The sequence below is a fragment of the Molossus molossus genome, unplaced genomic scaffold (genome assembly GCF_014108415.1).
Source record: "Molossus molossus isolate mMolMol1 unplaced genomic scaffold, mMolMol1.p scaffold_m16_p_10, whole genome shotgun sequence".
NCBI lineage: Eukaryota > Metazoa > Chordata > Mammalia > Chiroptera > Molossidae > Molossus > Molossus molossus.
The window spans coordinates 46,591,578-46,614,113 of NW_023425345.1; the positions used below are offsets into that span (position 1 = coordinate 46,591,578).

At 38.7% G+C, this 22,536-nt stretch overlaps 1 protein-coding gene and 1 pseudogene across 1 annotated transcript in view; one reads left to right on the top strand and one right to left on the bottom strand.

Moving 5' to 3' along the window:
* Positions 1 to 404: 404 nt before the first annotated feature.
* On the top strand, positions 405 to 971 carry LOC118623696 (annotated as a pseudogene).
* Positions 972 to 7,861: 6,890 nt separating this feature from the next.
* NELL2 (neural EGFL like 2) overlaps positions 7,862 to 22,536 on the bottom strand; it is a 329,161-nt gene continuing 314,486 nt past the window's right edge. Inside the window, exons 17-20 of the mRNA XM_036251838.1 lie at positions 18,204 to 18,397; positions 16,864 to 17,040; positions 15,173 to 15,397; positions 7,862 to 8,560 (exon numbers count right to left, since the gene is read on the bottom strand). Coding sequence (XP_036107731.1) covers positions 8,510 to 8,560; positions 15,173 to 15,397; positions 16,864 to 17,040; positions 18,204 to 18,397 — 647 coding nt within the window. The 3' untranslated portion in view covers positions 7,862 to 8,509. The remainder of the gene's footprint in view (positions 8,561 to 15,172; positions 15,398 to 16,863; positions 17,041 to 18,203; positions 18,398 to 22,536) is intronic.

Consider the following 22,536-nt stretch of genomic DNA (forward strand, 5'->3'; position numbering starts at 1 on the left):
AATTAATTAAATGTAAACAGCTACAAGTGACTGGTGGCTACTATGGTGAACAGTGCTGTTCTAGATCACACACTGAGGAGGACATGCTGGGTCGTGAGGGTGCACATTCTCAAGTATTTTTAAATTAAATTAACTTAAAATTTTTCCATCATCGTTTATCCCCTTGCTGCCTCCTTCCACCTCCCCTCCCACCCCCACCCCTACAATAAACACACTGTTGTCCATGTTCATGAGTTTCCCCTTTTTTACTTTTTGCTCAATACCTCCCCCCCACCCGCAAGAGCTGTCTGCCTGCTGTCCATCTATGAGTCTGTCTCTATGTTGCTTGGTAGTTCAATTTGTTCATTAAATTCCACATATGAATGAAACCATAGACCTTTATTAAAGTGAGCCAGGCTTATGGCATGAAGCCTCAGACGCTGACGGCCCTGGCAGGCCTGGCTGAAACAAAGGGATTCCACACCAACATCGACATCGGAGTGAAGTACACAGAGAAGCAGACACGACATTTCGACGAAGGAAAATTAAAAGCCAGCCAGAGTGTCTTCGGCTTGCAGATGGGAACCAACAAGTGTGCCAGCCAGGCAGGGACGACCGCCTATGGGACCAGGAGGCACCTTGACGATCCCAAGATGCAAACTGACAAACCTTTGACCAGACCACGATCAGCCTGCAGATGGGCACCAACAAAGGGGCCAGCCAGGCAGGGATGCTGGCGCCAGGGACCAGGAGAGACATCTATGACCAGAAGCTGACCTTGCAGCCTGTGGACAACTCCATGATTTCTCTAAAGAAGGGCACCAACAAAGTTGCCTCCCAGAAGGGATCCCACCATTCACAACGGGAGCCAAGTAACGGGAACCAACGGATCGGAAATCAGCGACAGTCACTACCAGGCGGAATACCCTGCTGAGTACCAAGACGACGACTCCCACAAGCACCAGTATGGCGACCAAGGCATTGATTACTAGCCACAGAGGGGAGCTCAGTCCTTAGCCCATTGTTTTTATTCAGTGAGAACCAAGCTAGCTTTGAGTAATTTTTATCTTGTCTTCCTAAAACACGATTATGCTTATTGTACCTAAAAGAAATACTACCTTATGTCCATTCCTTTTTCCTTCTTCTGCCTCTCTCCTGAACAGTTGCTGTTCCGTGCTGGGACAGTGGGGTCTCGCGGCATGACCAATAACTCGCATACGAAGTGAAGGAATACTGTGAAAGGGGGTTCTTTTCTGACATATCTATGCATTTTTACTATCTTCCACGGAAACGAGTGTCTCCAAACCATAGGAAGCGCCTTTCCTTGACAGTGTAGTCTGATTTCTACGTGGAAGACTAAACTCATGTTTATAGCTAAAGGTGGTGTCTGCCGCCAGAAGAAGATGCGGTATTTTAGACATTTACACATCCATGTTCCTACAGCATTGTTTTCTAATTTTTAAATAAAGTCATGATCCGTGTGAAAAAAGAAACCATATGGTACTTGCCTTTCTCTGACTGGCTTATTTCACTTAGCATAATGTTCTCCAGTTCCATCCATGTTGTTGCAAAGGGTAATATTTTCTTCTTTTTTATAGCAGAGTAGTATTCCACTGTATAAATGTACCACCACTTTTTTTTTTAATCCTCACCCGAAGACATTTTTGCATTTATGTTCAGATAGAGCGAGAGGGAGGAAGAGAGAGAGAGTGAAACATCAATGTGAAAGGGACACATCGAGTGGTTGTCTTCCACACGACCCCAACCAGGGCTGGGAACAAACTGCAACCAAGGTACGTGCCCTTGGCGGGAACTGAACCCGGGTCTCTCCGGTCGGCAGGCCAACGCTCCAACCGCTGAGCCAAACTTGCCAGGGCTACCACCGCGTTTTTATCCAATTATCTACTGATGGACACTTGGGCTGCAAATTTAGATATTGCAGAACTGCCCTCCAATGTGGTTTGGGAGAGTGTGTGACGTAGTCTCATTCCTGGGGTGTGAGTTCCTGTGGCTTCACATCCTCCCCAATAATTGGTGCTATCCTGCTTTTTTTAACTTGATCATTTTTTTTTTCCATATTGTCATTCTGGTTTTAATATAAACTTACTTGAGGGAGCCCAAGTTAATTTCTATGTTTATTAGTTGTTTTGGATTTTCCTGAAATACATATGTATGTCTGCAGTATTTTTCTATTGAATACTTGGTTCTTGTCTCTTTTTCAGGAGTTTTTAAATATGTATATCCTGGTGACTAATCCTTTGTGATTAGATTTAATACCATATATAATATCTTTTCTAGTCTCTGGCCTGTCTTTTCATATATTTCACACAGTAGAATTTAACTATAATTATATGATATGTCTTTTGAGTCTATTTAAAAATCTCTTGCCCTGGCCGGTTTGGCTCAGCGGTTAGAGTGTCGGCCTGCGGTCCTGAGAGACCCGGGTTCGGTTCCCGCTAAGGGCAGGTACCTCGGTTGCAGTTTGTCCCCGGCCCTGGTTGGTTGTGCGGGTGACAACCACTCGATGTGTCCCTTCACATCGATGTTTCTCTCTCTCTCTCTGTTCCTCTCTCTCCCTCCCACTCTACCTGAACAAAAAATGGAAAAATGTCCTCGGGTGAGGATAAAAAAAAAAAAAAAAAAAATCTCTTGAGCATTCTTCTAGCCCTGGCTGGGTGGTTCAGTTGGTTGGAGCATTGTCTCGTACAAAAGGTTCCTGGTTTAATTCCTGGTCAGGGCATATAACCTAGGTTGCAGGTTCAATTCCTGACTTGTATGAAATAATTATACATTTTTATGTTTTTATTCTTCCATAATCAATTTCCACAGACCCACTTCTTCACTATAACCACTGAAACATATCATGTACCCAAACATGCATGAGATGGTTTCTCAGGTCTTAATGCTATTATGTATATCAACCTGTCACCTCTCTCGTTTATTCCTGTAGCAATGACTCAATTCCTAGAGATTCATACCATCATGCTATGTGGTAGAACAAATCTTCCCTGCTCCCAAATGTAGCTCTTCAAATACTTGGCCATCTGCTTTTCTATAATAGTTTAAGATCACCTTAAAAGAACTTGTTTTTCTTATTGGAACTACTGGGGAGAATTGACATTTTTTAAAAATGTGTTTTTATTGATTTTTAGTGAGAGAGGAAGGGAGAGGGAGAGAGAGAGAAACATTGACCTGAAGGAGAAACATCAATCGGTTGCCTCCTGTAGGCAACCTGACTGGGAATTGAACTCATAACTCGAGCGTGTGCCCAGACTGGAAGTCAAACCAGTGACCTTTTGGTGCATGGCACAATATTCAACCACTGAGGCACACTGGTCAGGGTGAGAATTGACATTTTTGTATTTAGTCTTCCTACTAATTTTGTTTTTACTTAATTGGATCTTCTGTAGTAATAAGCCCCTTTGGCTCTCAGTTTTTACCCTCACTGTGACTATACTAGTCCAAATCCTTATTATCTGGTCCAAGTTCTGCAGTATAAATTGACCTCCTATTTCTATACTCACCATACTCTCAGCCCTCCTCTGATTCACCTTTCTTTTCTCCCCACAGGGCAAGAGGGATCCTTTGACCTGTCCATCAGATTATGTCACAGCTGTGCTCAAATGTCTCTAAGGATGCTTATCTCCCTGAGAATAAAAGCAGAATTCTGTCCATGGCCTCGAAATGATACCTACTCAGTGAGCTCCCCAGCCACTCCTCCGACCACATCGTCTGTAAGTCTTGCTTGCTCACTTCACTGAAGCCACATGAAACCATACTCCCCTCTTGGACCTGTTCACGCTGCTGTCCTCTGCTACGCCTTCATTTCATCCAAGTATTAGCTCCAGTGTCACTTTATCTTAGAGAGAACTTCCTGCCTACCTTATCTGAACTATGACCCCTGTCCATGCCACTACCATAATCCAGCTTAATATTAATTTTTTTTCTTTATTGATTATTGATTTTAGAGAGAGAGGAAGGGAGAGGGAGAGAGAGATAGAAACATTGATGAGAGAGAACATCGATTGGCCGCCTCTTACATGCCCTGCACTGGCGATTTGGCCCACCACCTGGGCATGTGCTCTGACTGGGAATTGAACCTGTGACCTCTTGGTACATGGGTCAACACTCAGCCACTGAGCCACACCAGCCAGGTCCCAGCTTAATTTTTATTTATAGCGTTCACCCCCACCTGACATAGCCTCTGTATATTTGCCAGCTTTTTTTCTCCTCATCAGGATGTGAACGCCATAAGGCAATACATGAGTGCTTATGCTTTGTACACACTTATTCACTGTGTACCTGGGTGGATGCTCCCACGCTGCAGTGCACTGACTATTGCAGGGACATTGGTCCATTGTGTAAGCTCTTCACACAGTGCCTACAACAGTGCCTGGTACATGGCAGGTCCTCAAAAAATACTTGTTCAGTGTGGTTGTATATTTTCTCCATAAGGTCATGCATCTCTTTTGATACACTTATTCCTGGTTTCCTTATATATATTTTAGAAATTTACATTTTCTATTTTTCTCTATTTATCACTGTGTTTTTATGAAAGAGAAATAAAATTACTAAAAAATAAACTTGATATCATCTTTACTTCTACCATATACTCACACGTATTCTAGAGTGTTATTTTGAAACACCTAACACTAAAGATAAATAGGAAAGCATGTTTTAAATGCCATATTTTGGTGGTAACAGTAATATATTATGCCATTAGTCATTCACAATAAAAAAGAATTTCAGGACTGGCTGGTGTGACTTTGTTGGTTAAGCATCATCCCATACACCAAGAGGCAGGCTGCCAGTTCGACTTCTGGTCAAGGCACATACCCAGGTTTCTGGCTCGATCCCCAGCAGGGGGCGTGCAGGAGGTAGCTCACTGATGTTTCTCTCTCATTGATGTTTCTATCTCTCTCTTCTTTTCCCTTCCTTGCTCTCTAAAATAAATAAGCACGCATTAAAAAATAAAAAGAATAAAAGAATTTCAGAATCTGTCATGCAAACCATCTCTGTGAACTATGATTTGATCCTGGTACAAAGACAGAAGTTTCTGAAGAGCTGTCTGGCCTCCTGGCACAAACAAGGTATACAGGAAACTGCCACTCAGACTATCCTCTTGAAATCTCCTCCAATGGTCCTATTCTCAGTCAGTTTAGTTTGATACAGAACCAGAGCCACTACAGCTCAAGGTTTTCCTGCCTTTCTACCTGCAAGTCCATTAAGTAAGGGCAATTACTCTGCAAAGAGGTGACAATTCCTTCACGGAAGAAGATAATGAAGTCTAGTCAGAAAGCAGTCAACAAGAACCCAATGAGCCGACTTCACGATCCCAAACAACTGCAGAAGGGGACCGTCCAGGTGTCACGGGGAGCAAAGTGCACACTGAGCCTAGGCATTCGCCTTATTGCCACTGGGGATCCTTGTGGTGTGACTCTCTCTGAGCTCAATTTACTATTGTACCACTAACATTCTACATTAAAAAAAAAAAGTCTTGCTCAAAAAAAAAAAAAAGTTGTTCTCATCCATGCTTAGTGCTCCAGCACCAGGACTGGGACCAGGAAGGTGTTTTGTGGGACCTGCTGACATTCAGAGGAATTCTTAATTAGGCAGCACTGTTGAATTTGATAGAGGAAGTAATGCTTAGTGAATTGAAGCTTATTTTTTATTCATTACATGTAGCCTCAGAGTTGTTCAGCTGGATAACCTCTGCTACTCCAATACTCAGAGTATTGATTGCTGTTTTAGAGCTTTGATATGCCGTTCATTTTTTAAAGGCAATTATAGGGTGTCTCAACTTTGGTTATCGATAACCAAGTTATTGGGAAGATGAAAGGAGTTCCATGATCTTGTGGTGTAATCGAACAAACCCATGGTTCGCTTTACCAGTGCAAAAGGTAAAGGAAAAAAGCAATATGGCAGTCTTTTGAAAGAGAGAGAAATATTGTGGATTACCATATATGAACTGCCAAGGAATCACACTTAAATATGTGTGTGCCTTTGTATTCAGAAAAAGAAATAAAGGAGATGTAATAAAAACTGTTTCTACCAAGGGCTGCTCTTAAAAGAGCCAAGCACCCCCAAATTAAATTCATGCTTCTTAGTTCTCATTTTCCCATAACATTGGCATAATTCAACCATAGCATTTTGCCAATTATCTCCAGAGTAAAAAATAGGGTATTAACCACCTCTTTTTCAAGGAACAAAGTTCTTAAGAAGCAATTGATTACTGCTTGCTGGGGTAAACAGTAATTCTCCTGGAAATCTATTATTTATGGGATAAACCTTGAAGGGAAAAAAATTCAATCTAAACACATTTATTGCTTTAATGATCCTTGGAAGAACATAATCTTATATTCTTCCTTCTCTTTTCTTCTCAATGTTATGAGAGTTTATTTTCTCTCAGCAGTCTATAGAAATCAAGGTCTGCAAACCACCAAAGTGCTCAGAGCCCTACAAAGATTTATAATGCATTGATAACATGCAATTTCAGCCTTGCTTCTTCTTTCAAGAGGCATATAATAACTAAATGATGAATATATACTAGAATAGCATGTACATACACACACACTATGTTTTACTCTTCTCATAAAAACAAAACATATTTTTTTAAGGAAGATTTAATATGAAATTCCAAACCCATATACAAAAAATCATGTGGAAAAAACTTCAAATTAATACCCTCTTGGAAGGTATTGCTATTTACCATAGTAAATAATATGTGATAAAAATCAACCTTATGTTCTGCTGAAATTTTAAATATAAAAAAGGCTACAGAAAAAAATCACTTACAAGCCCAGAGAATATAGAGAAATACCTGAATTCACACATTCAATGAATATTTTACATGCCAAAGTATTAAGACATTTATAAATGATCCTTCAGCTCAGCTCATGGTAAGTTGTTTCCATAGTAATGTGGAGGGGTAGTTAAAAGCCACTTTACCATTTCTATAGCTTGCGCTGGTCATATTCTATCCATTTTCATTTTTTTTTTCTTTAAAGAAAAAGTCTCTATGTAACTAAATTTTAACTTGATAATAATTTTATTTCCTTTCACCCTAGAGCAAAACATGAATGGGGCAACATTGGATTAACCATCTCTACTGGGTATCAGTCAGTTTACTTTTTTATTCCTAAGATTCTAGTGCATCAAAAATTTAACATGTAATATAATTCCTCCTAACATTGGAATTCTTTACATTTTTATATTGAAATGTGAAGGACCAACTCTTGAAGGCATTCCCCACCTGGACCTCCTCCCCTCTGTGTGTGAGTTAGAGTCCTGGCCAGAAGCAGATGGCACACTCAGGCTGGCTAATTAAACAGGGTTGAACAAAAGGACCATTTATAAAGATGTGACAAACATAAGAAACCAACAAGAAATAGAGCAGGCACCTCCTGAGAAAACATCCAGAGCTGTTCCTGTTCCTCAGCCAGAAGAAGCTATCAGAACCCGGACAGGGTGGCAGAACAGAGAGGGCCACCTATCGGGAGATGTAGCCTTCAGTAAGGTGACAGAGCTAACCATGATTGTGACCTGGCAGGAAGACAGTCTGTAGAAGCAAAGCCCAAATTTTACCTCCTTCTGATAACCTGCCAGTGGTCTTCACTGGTCAAACCAAACCAGAATCCAGAGGATAAAAGAACCCTTAATATGGATAGAGCAGTCCCCAGGATACAGAGCAGGACAGAAAAGGTGGCTGGAGAGGTAGAATAAAGGTGTTCCTCACACCCCCACACAGGCATATACTTTAGTGAAAATCACTTTCAATGTGAGAGTAGCAAGGCGGGGGTTTCATCAGCACAACTAGAAGGCAATTTGTATGTTAAAGCATCTGTGGAAAAAAGAAACACATTAAACAAGACACTTGGACATGTTATAAGGTAAGAGAAATATTTATTTACTTTCGCACAAGAACGAGCTTATACTGAACAAATTCAACCAAATAATATTAAGTGCAGTAAAATGGGGAGATAGGGATGACTTTTCCTGTTAGAAAAGATTAAATAACCATGCCTGTGCATTATTTTGATCATTACAATAACGTGTGTCAGGTTTCTGTTCAGACTGTATACTGTACATAACATGTTATAGCTTCTTTGCTTTGCTTCTGAAAATATAATTCATTCACTGCCTTACATTTTATTGTTTGCAGTGAGGAACCTAACCGATCCGTGAAGATCCTGATCTCGAGGAACATTTTCTGCACCAGTGAAGCTAGAGACTTTCAGAGCTCTGCTGGGTTCAGGCTTTGCATCCAGAAGTCGTCACGTGTGCTCCACACCCAGCTGCCACGTGGCGATGGCAGACACAGGAGGGGCAGAATGCGGGTCCGGTTTTGCCCCAAGAATTTTCCCAAGCTCTACAAATTTCATAATTGAAAGTTCACTCGGCTATTAACAAAGCTGCCCTTAGCTGCCCACAAATCATCCACTTGAAGTTTTAACTTTTTATTTTATTTACTTTTTGGTCTTTTAATGAAAGAACATTCCTTAAACAGAAATCTCCCGTGAGACAGTTAACTTCACAGTTCCTGAAGGCACTGTGGATCCACTGAGCAACAGATGTGGCCATTCTAAAAAAAAAGAGGGGGGAGAAAAGCATGATATGAATTGTTCAGCCATTAGTAAATGCTCCCATCTATTGATTGGTACACACAAACATGACTATATGGTTTATCTATTATTTGTGCACCCCTGGGAGTTCAATGGCCCAGTCGCTTTGCATGTCTGCTCTTCTGCAGAACTAATTATGTCCAGTTATTTGTGGAAAATTATAGGCTAGCTTTGTTTACCCCGTGGCATCCTCTTAGAATCACATTTGTCCTTTTATTTACTTACACAATGGGTATTGGGTATGTTGAGCCCCAGACATTCTGAAGAACGAAGCAGACACGGCCACTGCCCTCACAGGGCAGGGCTACAGTTTTTGGATGGGGGAGAAAACTAATAAGTACCAAGCAAACATACAATAAAAAAAAGTATGAAACATACAATAAAAAAATATGAAAAGTACTAGGAAAAAAACAAACTAGGTGGTGTCATGAGAGTGATAAAAGATTGTTTACTTGGACTGGGTGGTGAGGGGAGACTTCTCTGGAAAAGTGATATTTAAACCATGACCTCAAGACAGCTATGCGAGAAGGTAGGCCAGCTGCACAAGGGACAGAATGAGGAAAGGCTTTGCAGTGAAGAGTTCTGTAGAGTTAAGAAACTGAAACAGCTCTGGATGAGAATTTAAATTGGTGAATAAAACAGTATAGAAATGAAGTAGGAAAAATAGGCAAGGAAGAGCCAGCTATGCATAATTAGTTTTTATAACAACATACCAAAAGCAAAAAATTTTCACCTCATTCTTTTTATTTTTTTTCTTTAAACTTTTTTCAGTTGTAGTTGACGTATAATATTCTATTAGTTTCAGGTGTACCACTCAGTGATTAATCACTATATAACTTAATATGTGGTTTTTCTGGTAAATCTAATAGCCATCTGGCACCATACATAGTTATTACAATATTATTGACCATATTTCCATATGCTGTACTTTACATCCCTGTGACTGATTTGTATCTACAATTTGTACTTCTTAATCTCCTCATCTTTTTCACCTGGCCCCTCTCATTCCCCTCCCATCTGGCAACCATCAGTCTGTTCTCTGCATCTATGAGTCTGTTTCCATTTTGTTATTTTAAATTCCACATATAAGGGAAATCATATGGTAACTGTCTTTCTCTCTACCTGACTTATTTCACTTAGCATAAGACCTTCTAGGTCCATCCATGTGGCCGCAAATGGTAAGATTTTGTTCTTTTTATGGCCATCAACAGGCAAGTGGATAAAAAAAAGTTGTGGAACATATACACAGTGGAATCATATCTTATTCTTCTAATTCCTTGCACACTTATTTTCTTCAACTAGCTAACAAATAATGGTGATGAGTACTGTTACTACAATTGTAAGATGGTAACATCCCTCCATTGCAGGAGCATGTACTCCGTCACTTTGCCAGGCACTTTAAGTACATTATCAACCACACAGCATTCCCAGTAGGCTCACTGTTAACACTCACACTTTTTAGATTCAGAAACTGAAATTTATAAAGCTTAAATATCATATCCAAAATCACACAGCTAATAAATGGTACAGCTGAAATTAAAAGTCAGGTTAGTGTGACTCTAAAACTCATCTTCTAGTTGATATTTTCTCTCACTAATTGACTTTAGATCATTGAAAATGTATTATACTTTAATATGATAAAATAAAAAGTGTCTGTTTCTGTAAGATAAAGAATGAAAAAGAAAAGATTTTGATACTTTAGGCTTTGTTAAAGCACACAAAATGAGTAAAAATCCAGTCTGTATCCAAGATTACCCATTCCACCACAACCTCTTCCTTTATAAAGTGCTATTAAGCAGAGCTCTTACTCTGACGGCAGGAGCGAGTCTCGGCCATCTCCTGGATCTCGAGTGGCTTTCTAAAGCACTGTCATCACGCTCAGAGGCAGAGACTTTTTGACCATAACCTGATTACATGCTCTTTCCCGGCCCACTGACCCAGTGAAATGACGAATGTGCCAGTGTCTCAGAGTATCAGTTGCTCAAATTGAATGGCTTTTGAGCATAAAGAGAGAGGAAATTTCTGGAGCCTTTTGCCTCTCAATAGGTAAAACTAGCACTAGAACTCTATACAAAAAAAAAATAATTACTATGGTTCTCATGAGCATGTTTTTAGAAAGGGGCTCTATATTTTCCAAAATATTTCAGGAATGTTTTTCTTATTCCATATCGATATGTTCTAGTATAACAAGATAAATACTCTACAAAACATATCATTGGAAGCTCATCAACTAGGAAAACAGTTCATACATAAAAGATATTAAAGATTCTCATAAAATACTCCATTGAGGTTCTGGTTTCAGTAATAGCATAGTTGTCGATGAAAGACTAACCCTCTTACAGAAACTATAAACTTTAGACAAAACAGTGGAATCTTGGTTCTCAAACTTAATTGAAGGCTGCAGGAAAAGTGAATCATTTTTTCCCCATTAGACATAGTACAAATTGAATTAATCTATCCTAGACCCCCAAATGATTCCCTGTTTTAAACTCACTTATATACAGTATATGTCTAATGTACTGTTTAATCTATAAACACTTTAAAAACAAAAAGAACATGAAATGTAAATAAAAATTTAACAAAAAATAAAGTGTACAGTAAAAAAAAGAAAATTTAATAATAATTAGTAGCAGCAAAAGCAAAAACAAAAACAAAAAAACCATAAAAATGTTTACAACACAATTTCCTGAGATGTTAACAATACAAGATTTAACAGTAAACTGAGTCATACTCATGCATTCTCTCCTTTGTCTGTCACCTGAGATATGAGTGACTGATCATACAGGTATCAACATGAAAGGGTTGTTGGGTTGAGAAGTGAATTGCTCAAGATGGGAGACATTCAAGAACCGAGGTTTGACTGTATTTGAATCAATTAAGAGTGGCCAAAAGCAGAAGATACAGAGGGGTTTCAAGTTTTTAAAAAAGGGAAATGTACAGTGTGAGATTCATTTTTACTTGGCATTTCCCCTTAGGGCACTCTCTAAACTGTGTCTTGGGATAACTGTAATTCAAGCAGACAGCCACAATCTAATTGGCCCCAGAGGTCACAGAACACGTTTTAGGGCTGTTGGAGTAGCTGAAAGTTCAAGAGGAAATATCTAGAAAGAAGAAAGTGAATCAGTATATAAACTTTCCTCAAACCTTTGGCTGGTTTTGAAATTGCAGAGAAGACTAAACAAACAGAGTTGCAGCTTGAAGGTTGAAAGATGTGAGCAGAAATTTCAGGTGCTGATTGATAAACTAGTCAGGCTTTCCATTAAAAGTCTCAAAGGGCCATGTTTAGGAGCAAAATAATGTCTCAGGATAAAGAGATTCAACCTACAATAGGGGTTGATCCACCTAACCAGCATAAAATCCAAGCTTCCTTAAGTGCAAGGTGAATGGCCAGTAGCTTGCACCCTGCCAGGACAAAAACTGTCTTCAGAGGAAGCTAATAGAACATAGGTTTTGTGCCATAAATCATCCATGATTTCCAATAAACCATAACAATTATTAGTCATGTAAAGAAAAACAGGAAAAGGTGACTCCTAATTAAGATACAAACTAGTGAATAGAAATAACTCAAAGATAATCCAGATGGTGTAAATAGCAGAGGAAGACTGGAAAGTATCTATTACAGGTATGTTTGAAGATGTAAATAAAGATGCTCATAATGAAAAAAAAAAAAAAGGTAAATTTCATCAGAGAAATGAAACTATAAATAGAATTAAATTAAAAAGTTGAAACTTTAAAGTACAATATCTGAAATAAAAAATTTATTGGAGGGGTTTAACAGGTTAGAGCTGACAAAAGGAACAGTCAGCAAATTTGAAGACAAAATAATAGAAATTATTCAATCCTTAAAACAAAGAGAAAAATACTGAAGTGCAAATAGAGCCTCAGTGACCTTGGATAGTCTTAGACCATAGAACATATATGAGGTTGGAGTCCCAGGAGAATAAAAGGGAAAAAATGTGGCAGGCAAAATATTTGAAGAAACAATGGCCAAATTTTTCTCATATTTGGAGACAGAACATCAATTTAGATACTGAAAAGGTCCAGAAAACACCTTGAAGGATGAAGGCCCCCCCACACCAAATCACACCCAAATGGATCATAGTCAAACTTCTGAAATCCAAAGGTGATTCACACGTTGTATGTCCTCTTAGCATGTCTTCGCCTGTTTCGTGACTTAACTAATGTCTATTTGCTCCACTACCAACAATAACAGTCAATATTTATTGAGTGTTTACTGATTGCAGACGCTTCATTCTTCACCTCTGGACCTGCTCTGTCCAGTGGAACGTTGCGTGATGACGGAAGCGCTCTCTATGTGTGCTCTCTAATATGACAGCCACTCGCCACATGGGGCTAATGAGCATTTGAAATGTGGCTAGTTGACTGAGAAATTAAATTTTAATTGTATTTAATTTTAATTAAGCTAAACAGCCACATGTGGCTACTGACCACAATATTGGACAGCACAATTCTAGACAACAAGATGCTAGGCAATACTGTCCAGGAATGATCGTGTCTATTTTTACATATCATTATATCCCTGCTGCTAGCACGATACCGCATACAAATTGTACTTAGTGACTAAAATGAATAACCCAGAGGGGCAGGACAGAAAGATAAGCCAAAACTCTGAAAGCTCTGAAAGCATCAAGTTATGAAGAATGCTCACCTCCATTGTAATACCTGGAGGCTATTTTACATAAATTTTACTTTTAAAAGAACACAAAATAAACATAATAAAAATAAGTTTTTGGCATACATTTGGTAGAGTCGAGCATATTCTTACAGCTCATATTTGATAAGGAAGGAAAAGGAAAACAACATGAAATAGTAACTTCTGAGAGTCAGCACTTACCTGCAAAAAAATGAGTTTAACGCCAAAATACACTTTCTGGAATATATTCCTACCATGAGCCAAAACATTCTAGCAGTTGTTGATAAGGCAGTGAATGACAAGCTTGTGCATGTTCTTTACCCCAGAAAACACTCTAATGCTTTTCTGCCTATTACTGAATGCATTTTTCTTATTGAAAGTATCTGTGTGAGCCATATTTGGTGTGCTTTTCATTCCATTACCTGGTACATATTTTTTGTTGTCACTGCTCAGAACAATAATTTAACAGATAAAGAGTGTAGGGGAACTCAATTCTATTTGGTAATTAAATGTCAGAAAGTATTTCCCCCATTTTGCATTAATGCTGGAATTTCTAGATATGAACAGTTAAATGTACTCATATATATATATTACATTGCATTATTAGCAACTTTTTAATAGTAGAACTTTCAAATTTGCCAATGTACTTTCAGAAACAGCATTAAATGTTCAGTCAAAAAACTTTGCTTGATAGAAAAATTGCACGATTGAAAGAGCTAGACATTTGGGGTTGAAACAGATAACAGTATCTCAAGGATTAAAGCATTTTATATTTCTTTGTCCTGTTCCATCAAGCCACTCCAGTGAGAATTTGCACTAAGTGAATCTGAATTAAATTGCTCTATTGAAATTGTTTTTAAAAGGAAATGTTTACTTATAAAAGCAGAGCAGTAGCATATACCTGGCTGTGCTACACTGGGAGAAATCTGACATCTTTGCTTCGTGCTGTGTGTTAAGCCTTCCAGACTTTTTATTTAGTTTTAGTGTTCATTCCAAAACTGTGACTATGAAGGACAATGACCTCTAAATCAAACATCTGTACAAACAATAATCAAAGAGGGTTTTCAACCTCATCACTCTCTATGAACTGTATGTACTATGTTTACATTATCTGCATTTTCGTTCTTATTAAAGAGACACAATGCTCTCTTTTCTTATGATAAGAAGAAAAAAATCTTTATAATGATTTTTGCCCAACTGTAGGGATAAAATATGGTAAATAACAGACCTTAAAATTTTCAGCTCAATATAACTGATCACAATAAACCAAGAAATATGCCCATTTTTGCCTCATTGATTTCCACTTTGGAAAATGTAATATATCTACTTTGTTGATACATCTTACAAACCTCATAAAAGGACCAGATAAAAACCAATAAAATAGCCTGGCTGGGTGTGGCTCAGTGGAGTGAGCATCGTCCCTTGGACTGAGAGGTCCCAGATCAATTCCTAGTCATGGCAGATGCCCGGGTTGCTGGCTCCATCCCCAGTAGGGGGCGTGCAGGAGGCAGCTGATAGATGTTCCTCTCTCACATCAATGTTTCTCTCTCTCTATAAAAAATAAAAATAAAAACATATTTTTTAAAAACCCAATAAAATAGTATGGTGTTGTTTCATGAAAGAAGAAACATGAAGTTTGGTGTTGTAGGTTGTTTGTCTGTTTGTTTGTTTAATATGTATACAGTTAGATATTTTAGGGCAATTGAAGCAGGTTGTTTCTGTTCTCGTGATGGAAATAATTGCTCATTCTGGTTTCTGACCATGTGCCTCCTTCCCCCTGCGTGTGTACTGAAGGATGCAGGTGACATTAAGCCTGGGTACTGACAAAACTGACTACACTTCTCCCACCTCCCTTTGAACAATAAATAAAAAACACAATGGTTCCTATTGGCCAGGGGAAGCAGCTGGAGGGCTTTACCTTGCACTGGCAGAGCGTACACTCGGTGCCATGTTTGATCCAGGAGGAGCCAGTGAAGCGGACCACATTCATCTCATCCAGGCAAGTTTTGGTGATGTCATTGCGAATGGTGTCGGCCTGGCAAGGGTCGGTGACACAGCGCGGGCAGCACTCACTCTCCGGGAGCACACTGAACTCACATTCCACCTCCGGGCACGGCAGGGGCCAGCAGTCCACTTCCCCTTGCTGGAAGGAAAGCAGAGGTGCCTTGGCGGAGGGAGGGACCGAAGGGGGGGCGGGGAAGGAGGCGGGAGGAGGGAGGGGGGAGCAGGTCCTCCTGCCGGAGCAGCTGACCTGCCCACATTCACACTCAGACCTTCAGGGCCCTGCATCTCGAAATCAGGGTGATGATGAATTTAAACCAGCCTTCGAAGATTAAGCAAGAACAACAACAGAACAAAAGCAAAACCATTCTCTTAAACAATCAAATGTGCCCCTATCTTTCCCATGAAAAAGGAGAATTACTTACTATGGAAGAGGTTTTTATTTAACTTTTTGCCTACGTGATCGTTTTCTTTAAGGTCTTTTGATATTTTCCCCTCACTTCTCCTTGATTCCCTTCTGTGTAAAAGAAAGTTTTGTCCATTTATGAGAAAATGAACTGAAATATGTAAGGAATTTGACAATTTTTCTTTGTTCACTTATATGTTTCTCAGTATAGGGACTTGGGAAGAAAAAACAAAACAAAATTAGGAACTGAGTTTGGTGTTTTCTATTCCATGTGGGGAAATTGTACGAATTGGATCTTTCTAAAATGTAGTTTCTACCTGTTTTCTTCATAATTCTGAACCGCACGGTTCTGGAGATGAAAGCAGCTTCAGGCACAGAAACTGACCTTGCTCTTTCAATTGATTTTTGGGTTGAAAGTATAAAAAGGAAGCAACAAAAAAGCACTGCCTTAAAAATATCCTCACTCAAATAGAAAGAAAACCAGCCATGGCTTCAAAAGTAGCCTCTGTAAAACTTCCTCCTGTAAAGACACACAGACCAAATGTTCCTTTTCCGTTTGCACCACTGCAGAGAAGGAAGAAAGTTGGTCAAGTGAAAATAGACTGGTATTTTCTTTATCAAGTCTATATTCTCCTTTCACCTCGTTTCCCGTGGAAGTTTCATAAACATATACAGACATTCAAGTCTAACATGCTAATCAGTATTGATTACAGAGCCATATTATGTCTAAAACAGGGTGCCCACTAGCATCGACAGTAACACTCTTTAGAAGGAAAAAGAGTGTTTTGTTTTGTTTTTTGTCTCAGTAGGACTAAAAGAAATGGATTAACAAAAGCTCTACTTGGAAAAAAATGGTATTTTTCATGGATGCCATTGTTGTATTCATAACACATATTTAGGTATCTGTTCTAGACGCAGGAGTCTAAACAGACCTACAGTGAATGAGACCAAGGAAGCTGGGAGAGTCTTTTCTTCTTTTGAGCTCTGGAGATACTCCTGGAAGGTGCACTACATCTGCTCCAGAATATCCTCCTCGGGTTCTGACTGGACAGCCATCATCATGTCACCCTCACCAGGCTCACTGTTTGTACCTGCGCACACTCTGTCCAGGTGCCGGGTGCTGGTGGATGGAACAGGGCGACCCTGCTTTCCCATTTAGATTCTGGGCCTCAACTCTCCCTGCCCTCCTTGGCTAAACTCACCAAGCAGCGGCACTGTTGGCAGTCCCGGACCCAGGTGTCCCCACTGTTGTACCAGGTTTCCCCATTCTGATGCAGGCACTGGCTGCTGAGCCTCGGGTCGCATTCCGGGCAGCAAAAGAGGTCAACTGTGGGATTCTCACAGTCACAGACCATGCGCCGACACATGACAAATCCATTCTGCATGAGCAGGAAGAAAAGCAGTTACCAAAGACTCCATTCCTCAGCATACCTACATATGCATGTGTGTGTACATATATATTACACACACATATATATTTACATATTATATATATATATATATAATATCTGATGTTGATTTGAAAGTTGAGATAATTTGCACTGTTTATCTAATATAATTAATTTTCTTTAAAGTTTCATTTTGTAGCTAACATACAGAAATTACCCAAGCTGGAGAACTTCCGATTTCCCTTCTGCACACTATTTGACTAAAAGGAAAATTTCCAGAAACAGGCTGTATAAAATGATCACCACTCCATGGTCCTTATGCTTATATAACTGTGTGTGTATATATATAAATGTACATGTACTAGTTTACTAGGATAATAATTTGAATGCTAACTAAATTTTATATTGTGTGAGGGCATGTATATTTAATAGCTTGTTGACAAGTCTTACATATTAAGTTTATGGAATATTTTAGACCTTATGTTTTTGTACAAACTGTTTTCAATTTCTCTTATAATAGTTGAGCCCTTGGTACATAGTATTATTTAACTATGTAAATACTAAAATTTAAGTATCAATTATCAACTGAGTACATGGAACAGAACATCTCTCTAAAACTGAAATATAGCCCAAACAGGTATTTTTCACTCCTAGGCTATAGTGTGCCCATTCTGGCTCTACTGATGCATTCATTCAAATGTGATGTGACTATGAAAACAATAGAATAGTTAGCAACAAAATTTCATCATCATGTGACAGATGAACACCTTGTGGTGTTTCCACATCATGGAATACTGTTCAACAATGAAAAGGAATGGGTTGCTGATATGTCATAAATACAAATAAATGTCAGAAACATAATGCTGAGAGAAAGAAGCCAGACAGAGAGGAGTATGTACTAGATGATTCCATTTATATGAGGCTCTAGGAAACAAATCTAATCTACAGTGACTGGAAGTGGTGTTTGCTTGGGGCTAGGGGTATGGGTCTAACTAAGGACAGAGGCAACAGTTTGGGTAGATGAAAATGTTCTATTAATTCTGATTGTGGTTAAATGGACATATAGATTTTTCTAAGTTCATTAAGCTGTTCACTTGAAATCTATGCAAGTTATACCTCAATAAAAATGAGTAAAAATTTTCATATATACCAACCTGACATGAGCACACCGAGCACCGGTCATTTTCCAACACCCAGATCTGACCATTGTGCTTAATTTTTCCATCATGGATGCAGTCGCCTGTACAGTTCTTTCCATGAGGACATCGGCAATCATATCCACCATCCAAGTTAAAGCAAATGGTATCATTGGTACAGCTGTGCCTGCCGGTCCCGCACTCATCGATATCTACAGCCAAGAAAAGGCAGCAGGCCAGGTGCTTAGAATATGCTCCATTTCGAACAACTGCATCAGGCAAGTTGTCTCCTGACATGAAGCATAAATTCATTTCCATCTTACTTGCATGCATTTTCTATTAAATGCTGACTAAAGTGACGTTAATCATCTAGGGATTTCACAGGAAAATATTATCATGCTTGATTTCAAACACCAAATAATCCTGCTTATATTTTTTACTTTTATATCTCTGTAAATATCATTAGGCTTTATGAGACACTTATATGTTTTGAAAGTTAAGAATAGGACCCACTTTATCAAACAAAAACAGCTTGGCAGTGGAGATTCTAAAAGTGCCTATGATTTTTCATTGAGGAAATCATTCTCAATGTTAAAACGGCACGCAGAGAAAACCCTTTCTTAGTGGGAGGTAAAATGTTGTGGGAAGCCCGAAGCATTTTGTTCTATTTCAAGCCCTATTCTCACAGCCCTTTCACCCACGTGCAAGCTCTTTTCAGTCGTTCTGCTTAGGTGTTCTTCCCTTACAGCCTAGGAATTTCTCCACTATCCTTTTCCTCTGTTCTTCACCCACAGAAGGGCAAGGTACCACCAGCAATTACCATGTCTCTCACAAAGAATCCACCACTTGTTCACTTTCCCATTTCAGATTATCATTTCATCTCCTGCCTGACTCAATTGGCGGCTGCCCTTCTTCCCCTGACCTCACCTAGTCCACGGTAGTCACAGATTTCATCTAGATGAAAAGCGAGCATCTTGACCCACAGATCAGGTGCATAGGAGGAGACATGATTCATTTTATTTATCCCCATAATCTAAAGGTCACACACCAAAATACATTTCAGGGATATTGTGTGAGTGGCAGTAAGCAGTTATTTCCCATTTCCTCTGAGTACAGGTCCAGAGGAAAGAATTAAATCATAACTGGGAAGTGGGTTAGAGAGAAGATGGAATGTACACCTTTTAAGGGAGGCATATGCACTGATTTTACTTCAGAATTTTAAAAATAGAGTGTAGTAAATATCTTCAGTGGTTTTATTTCAACAATATTGGAGACATGGACTGGTCAAGATGAAAGTTTAGCCGTATTTAAAATCTTAAATACTTACGTTCTGTCATATATGCATTCCTAAAAATAAGCCACATGATGTATTTTTCTCTATTTACCTTGATTTTTCACTAGTTCCCATCTCAACAAAACCAATGAATTGAGACAATGGCTAAAAATATTTTTATTATAACTACACTGAACTATATTAATAGCTTGATTTGCTAAGGATTACACTGCTTATAATTATAGACTATGAGCAAAAGGAGAATTGTTAGCCAGTATGAAGATACTTTAAAAATATTTTTAAAGTACATTGTTTAATATATATATATGTATATAATATATACATACATATATACATATATATACATATATATGTATATATGTATATATATTCAGATCAGATAAAATTTTCTCCTGGTAATGGAAATAAAAAATTTTAAGTAGGTCTATATTTGGTCTATTCCAAATAGCAAGATATATTTGATGAGCTGATCTTTATCTCCCATTAAATACTCTTATAATTAGGAATTACAGTAATCAGGAAAAACATTAACCACAGTTATTTGATCTCTTTGACCACAAACTCTACAAAAATCCTCTTACTACATAGCCCTTTAAATATGCACTATTAATGACATTATTCCATCAATGACAATGGCTGGATTTTTACAATCTTTTCATTTTGCCTGACATTTAAAACAAAGGCTCTGATACAAGGCAATGCTTTTTTCTCCTTAAGGGCCGAGAGAGTCCTTGGATTCGCTGCAGAAGACAAAGAGATGTCTAGGGACATCATGCTCTTACATAAAGAACACTTATAATTAGAAAAATAGAGTAAAACATTGCTCACAACAATGGTTGACATGCACTTGTCATACACAGAGAAATGTGTAGGCACAAACATCATAATGGACTAATCATTACCTTATGTCATCCAAAGGAATTTGAATTAATTTGAACTCATCTTACCTTTCCTGCTTCTCTACACTGGTTTTCCATTGCAGAGACTATTCCCAATTGAATGTTAGTATAGTATTTTGGAATTCAGTTTTAGTAAATGCATGGTTCCTAAATTAAATTTGCATAAAGGGTATATATTCTGCTTTGAAAGAACTACTATGGAATATAAAAATCCCAACTTTAAAACTATTGATAACTCCTTTAGTGGGTGATTGAAAAAATAATTCTTCCTAAATCCAATGGTCAAGTTTCAGTTGTCAACTAACTTGATCTAGCTCCAACATTGGACACATTTTATTCCTTCTCCCTGTTACATTTTCTTTACTTGCTTCCTATCACATGCTTCCTTGGTATCTCTTTTAGAATCTTTCTTCTGCCAACATACTTACTTCCCAGGTGTGGAAACTAAACTGTGAATATGCTTTAGCCAAGCAAAGAAGTGGTAAAGAGCAGTCTAGTCAGCGGCAAATGTGTGCTTAAAGATACAACATTTAGATCCATGGAGATGGGTTAAAGGAACAGAAATGTTGGTATGATGAACATCCAGGGAGAGCAGAGTAGGGAAACATGCAGCCAGGTAAAGGTCCAGGGAAAGGTCTTGTTAAGAAATTTCAACTTTATTAAAAAGAATACAATATCATTTTAGAGAATTTTAAAAATTCTGATATCCATTTTAGAAAGATTCCTTTGGTCCAGCCGGTGTTGCTCAGTAGTTGAGCACCAAGAGGTCGCTGGTTCATTCCCAGTCAGGGCACATGCCCAGGTTGTGGGCCCAGTCCTCAATGGGGAGCATGCAGGAGGCGGCCAATTGATGTTCTCTCTCATTGATGTTTCTATCTCTCCCTCTTCATTCCTCTCTCTCTAAAAATCAGTAAAGAAAAACAGAAGAAATATTCTTTTGGCTTCATGGGAAAGGGATTTGAGTAGATCGGAATTTGAAGCAGAGATAATAAAAAGGTTCTTGCCGTAGTCCAGGCAAGAGATGGTTACGTCATAAAAGCAAACACTTATATTTGGTATTACCCGATTCTAAGTAGTCACTACATCCTCACCACAGCTGTGGAAGGCATGATTGTCCCTTTTGCATAGATTAGGAAGTTGAGGTATAGGAATGTTGCATAGCTGTCCCAAGGTCGCACAGTCAGCGAGACATTAGAGAGCCCTGAGGGGAACCCGAGCAGGCAGGTTCCAAGTCTGCTCTGAAGCACAGCACCGTACTGAATGGGAGCAGCGGGGATGCACAGCAAGAAACAACGGAGTTGGAATCTTCCAAGGAAGAAACAACAAAGATAATGCAACCTAATGATTTGTTGGCTTCAAAGATTAGGGAGAGGAAGGGATCATGAACAATGTTCGGATTTCTGGTCTGGCAAATGTGGTGGATGATATCTACAGAGAGAAAAGCAAGATTTAGCTGAGGAGAAGTGGATGGCAGGGATGAGAAGGACATAAGTTAGTTTAGAAAATTGAATTGCACTTTCCTCTGGGCCTCCAAGTAGGGCTGTCTTACCAGTAAGTAATTGGATACAGGGAGTCCAGAAAAAGGACGGGGCTGAAATATGAATTTAGTGGAGATATACTTTCCTCATTTCCTTTCTCACAATGTGTCCTTCAGACTCCATTTCTTCATAAGGCTTTTAAAGCTACTTCCTTTGCTTGTACTCTGCATCATGCCTAAAGTCCCAAAACAAATGCTAGATACTCGTCTTTCTTGATTCCAAACTGGAAATTATTTCTCTTTTTGTTTCCTTACTGAATTTATATTTTTCTCAAGTATTTATCATTTTCAACCTCATACCTCTCTCCTCTATTAAAAACCTCACCACATTCTATCTTGTATAACAGTTTTTGTTGTACATATTTTATCTCTTCTACAAGCTGAGAACAGTGACAATAAAGTAAAATGTGGACATGAAAATAAAATATTGTTATGTGAAAAAAAATGGGCTTTATTCTCAGAGAGAGACAAATTTTGGGATGCTGTAGAAATGCTGATACGGAGAAGGAAAATGTTCCTCTGGCATATTACCTGGGGATTAAATGTCTACACCTCTGAGATAAATGGGAGAGCAAAGCAGCATGCACTTTGTAGGAATGTAGCTTATCAACATGCATGTTG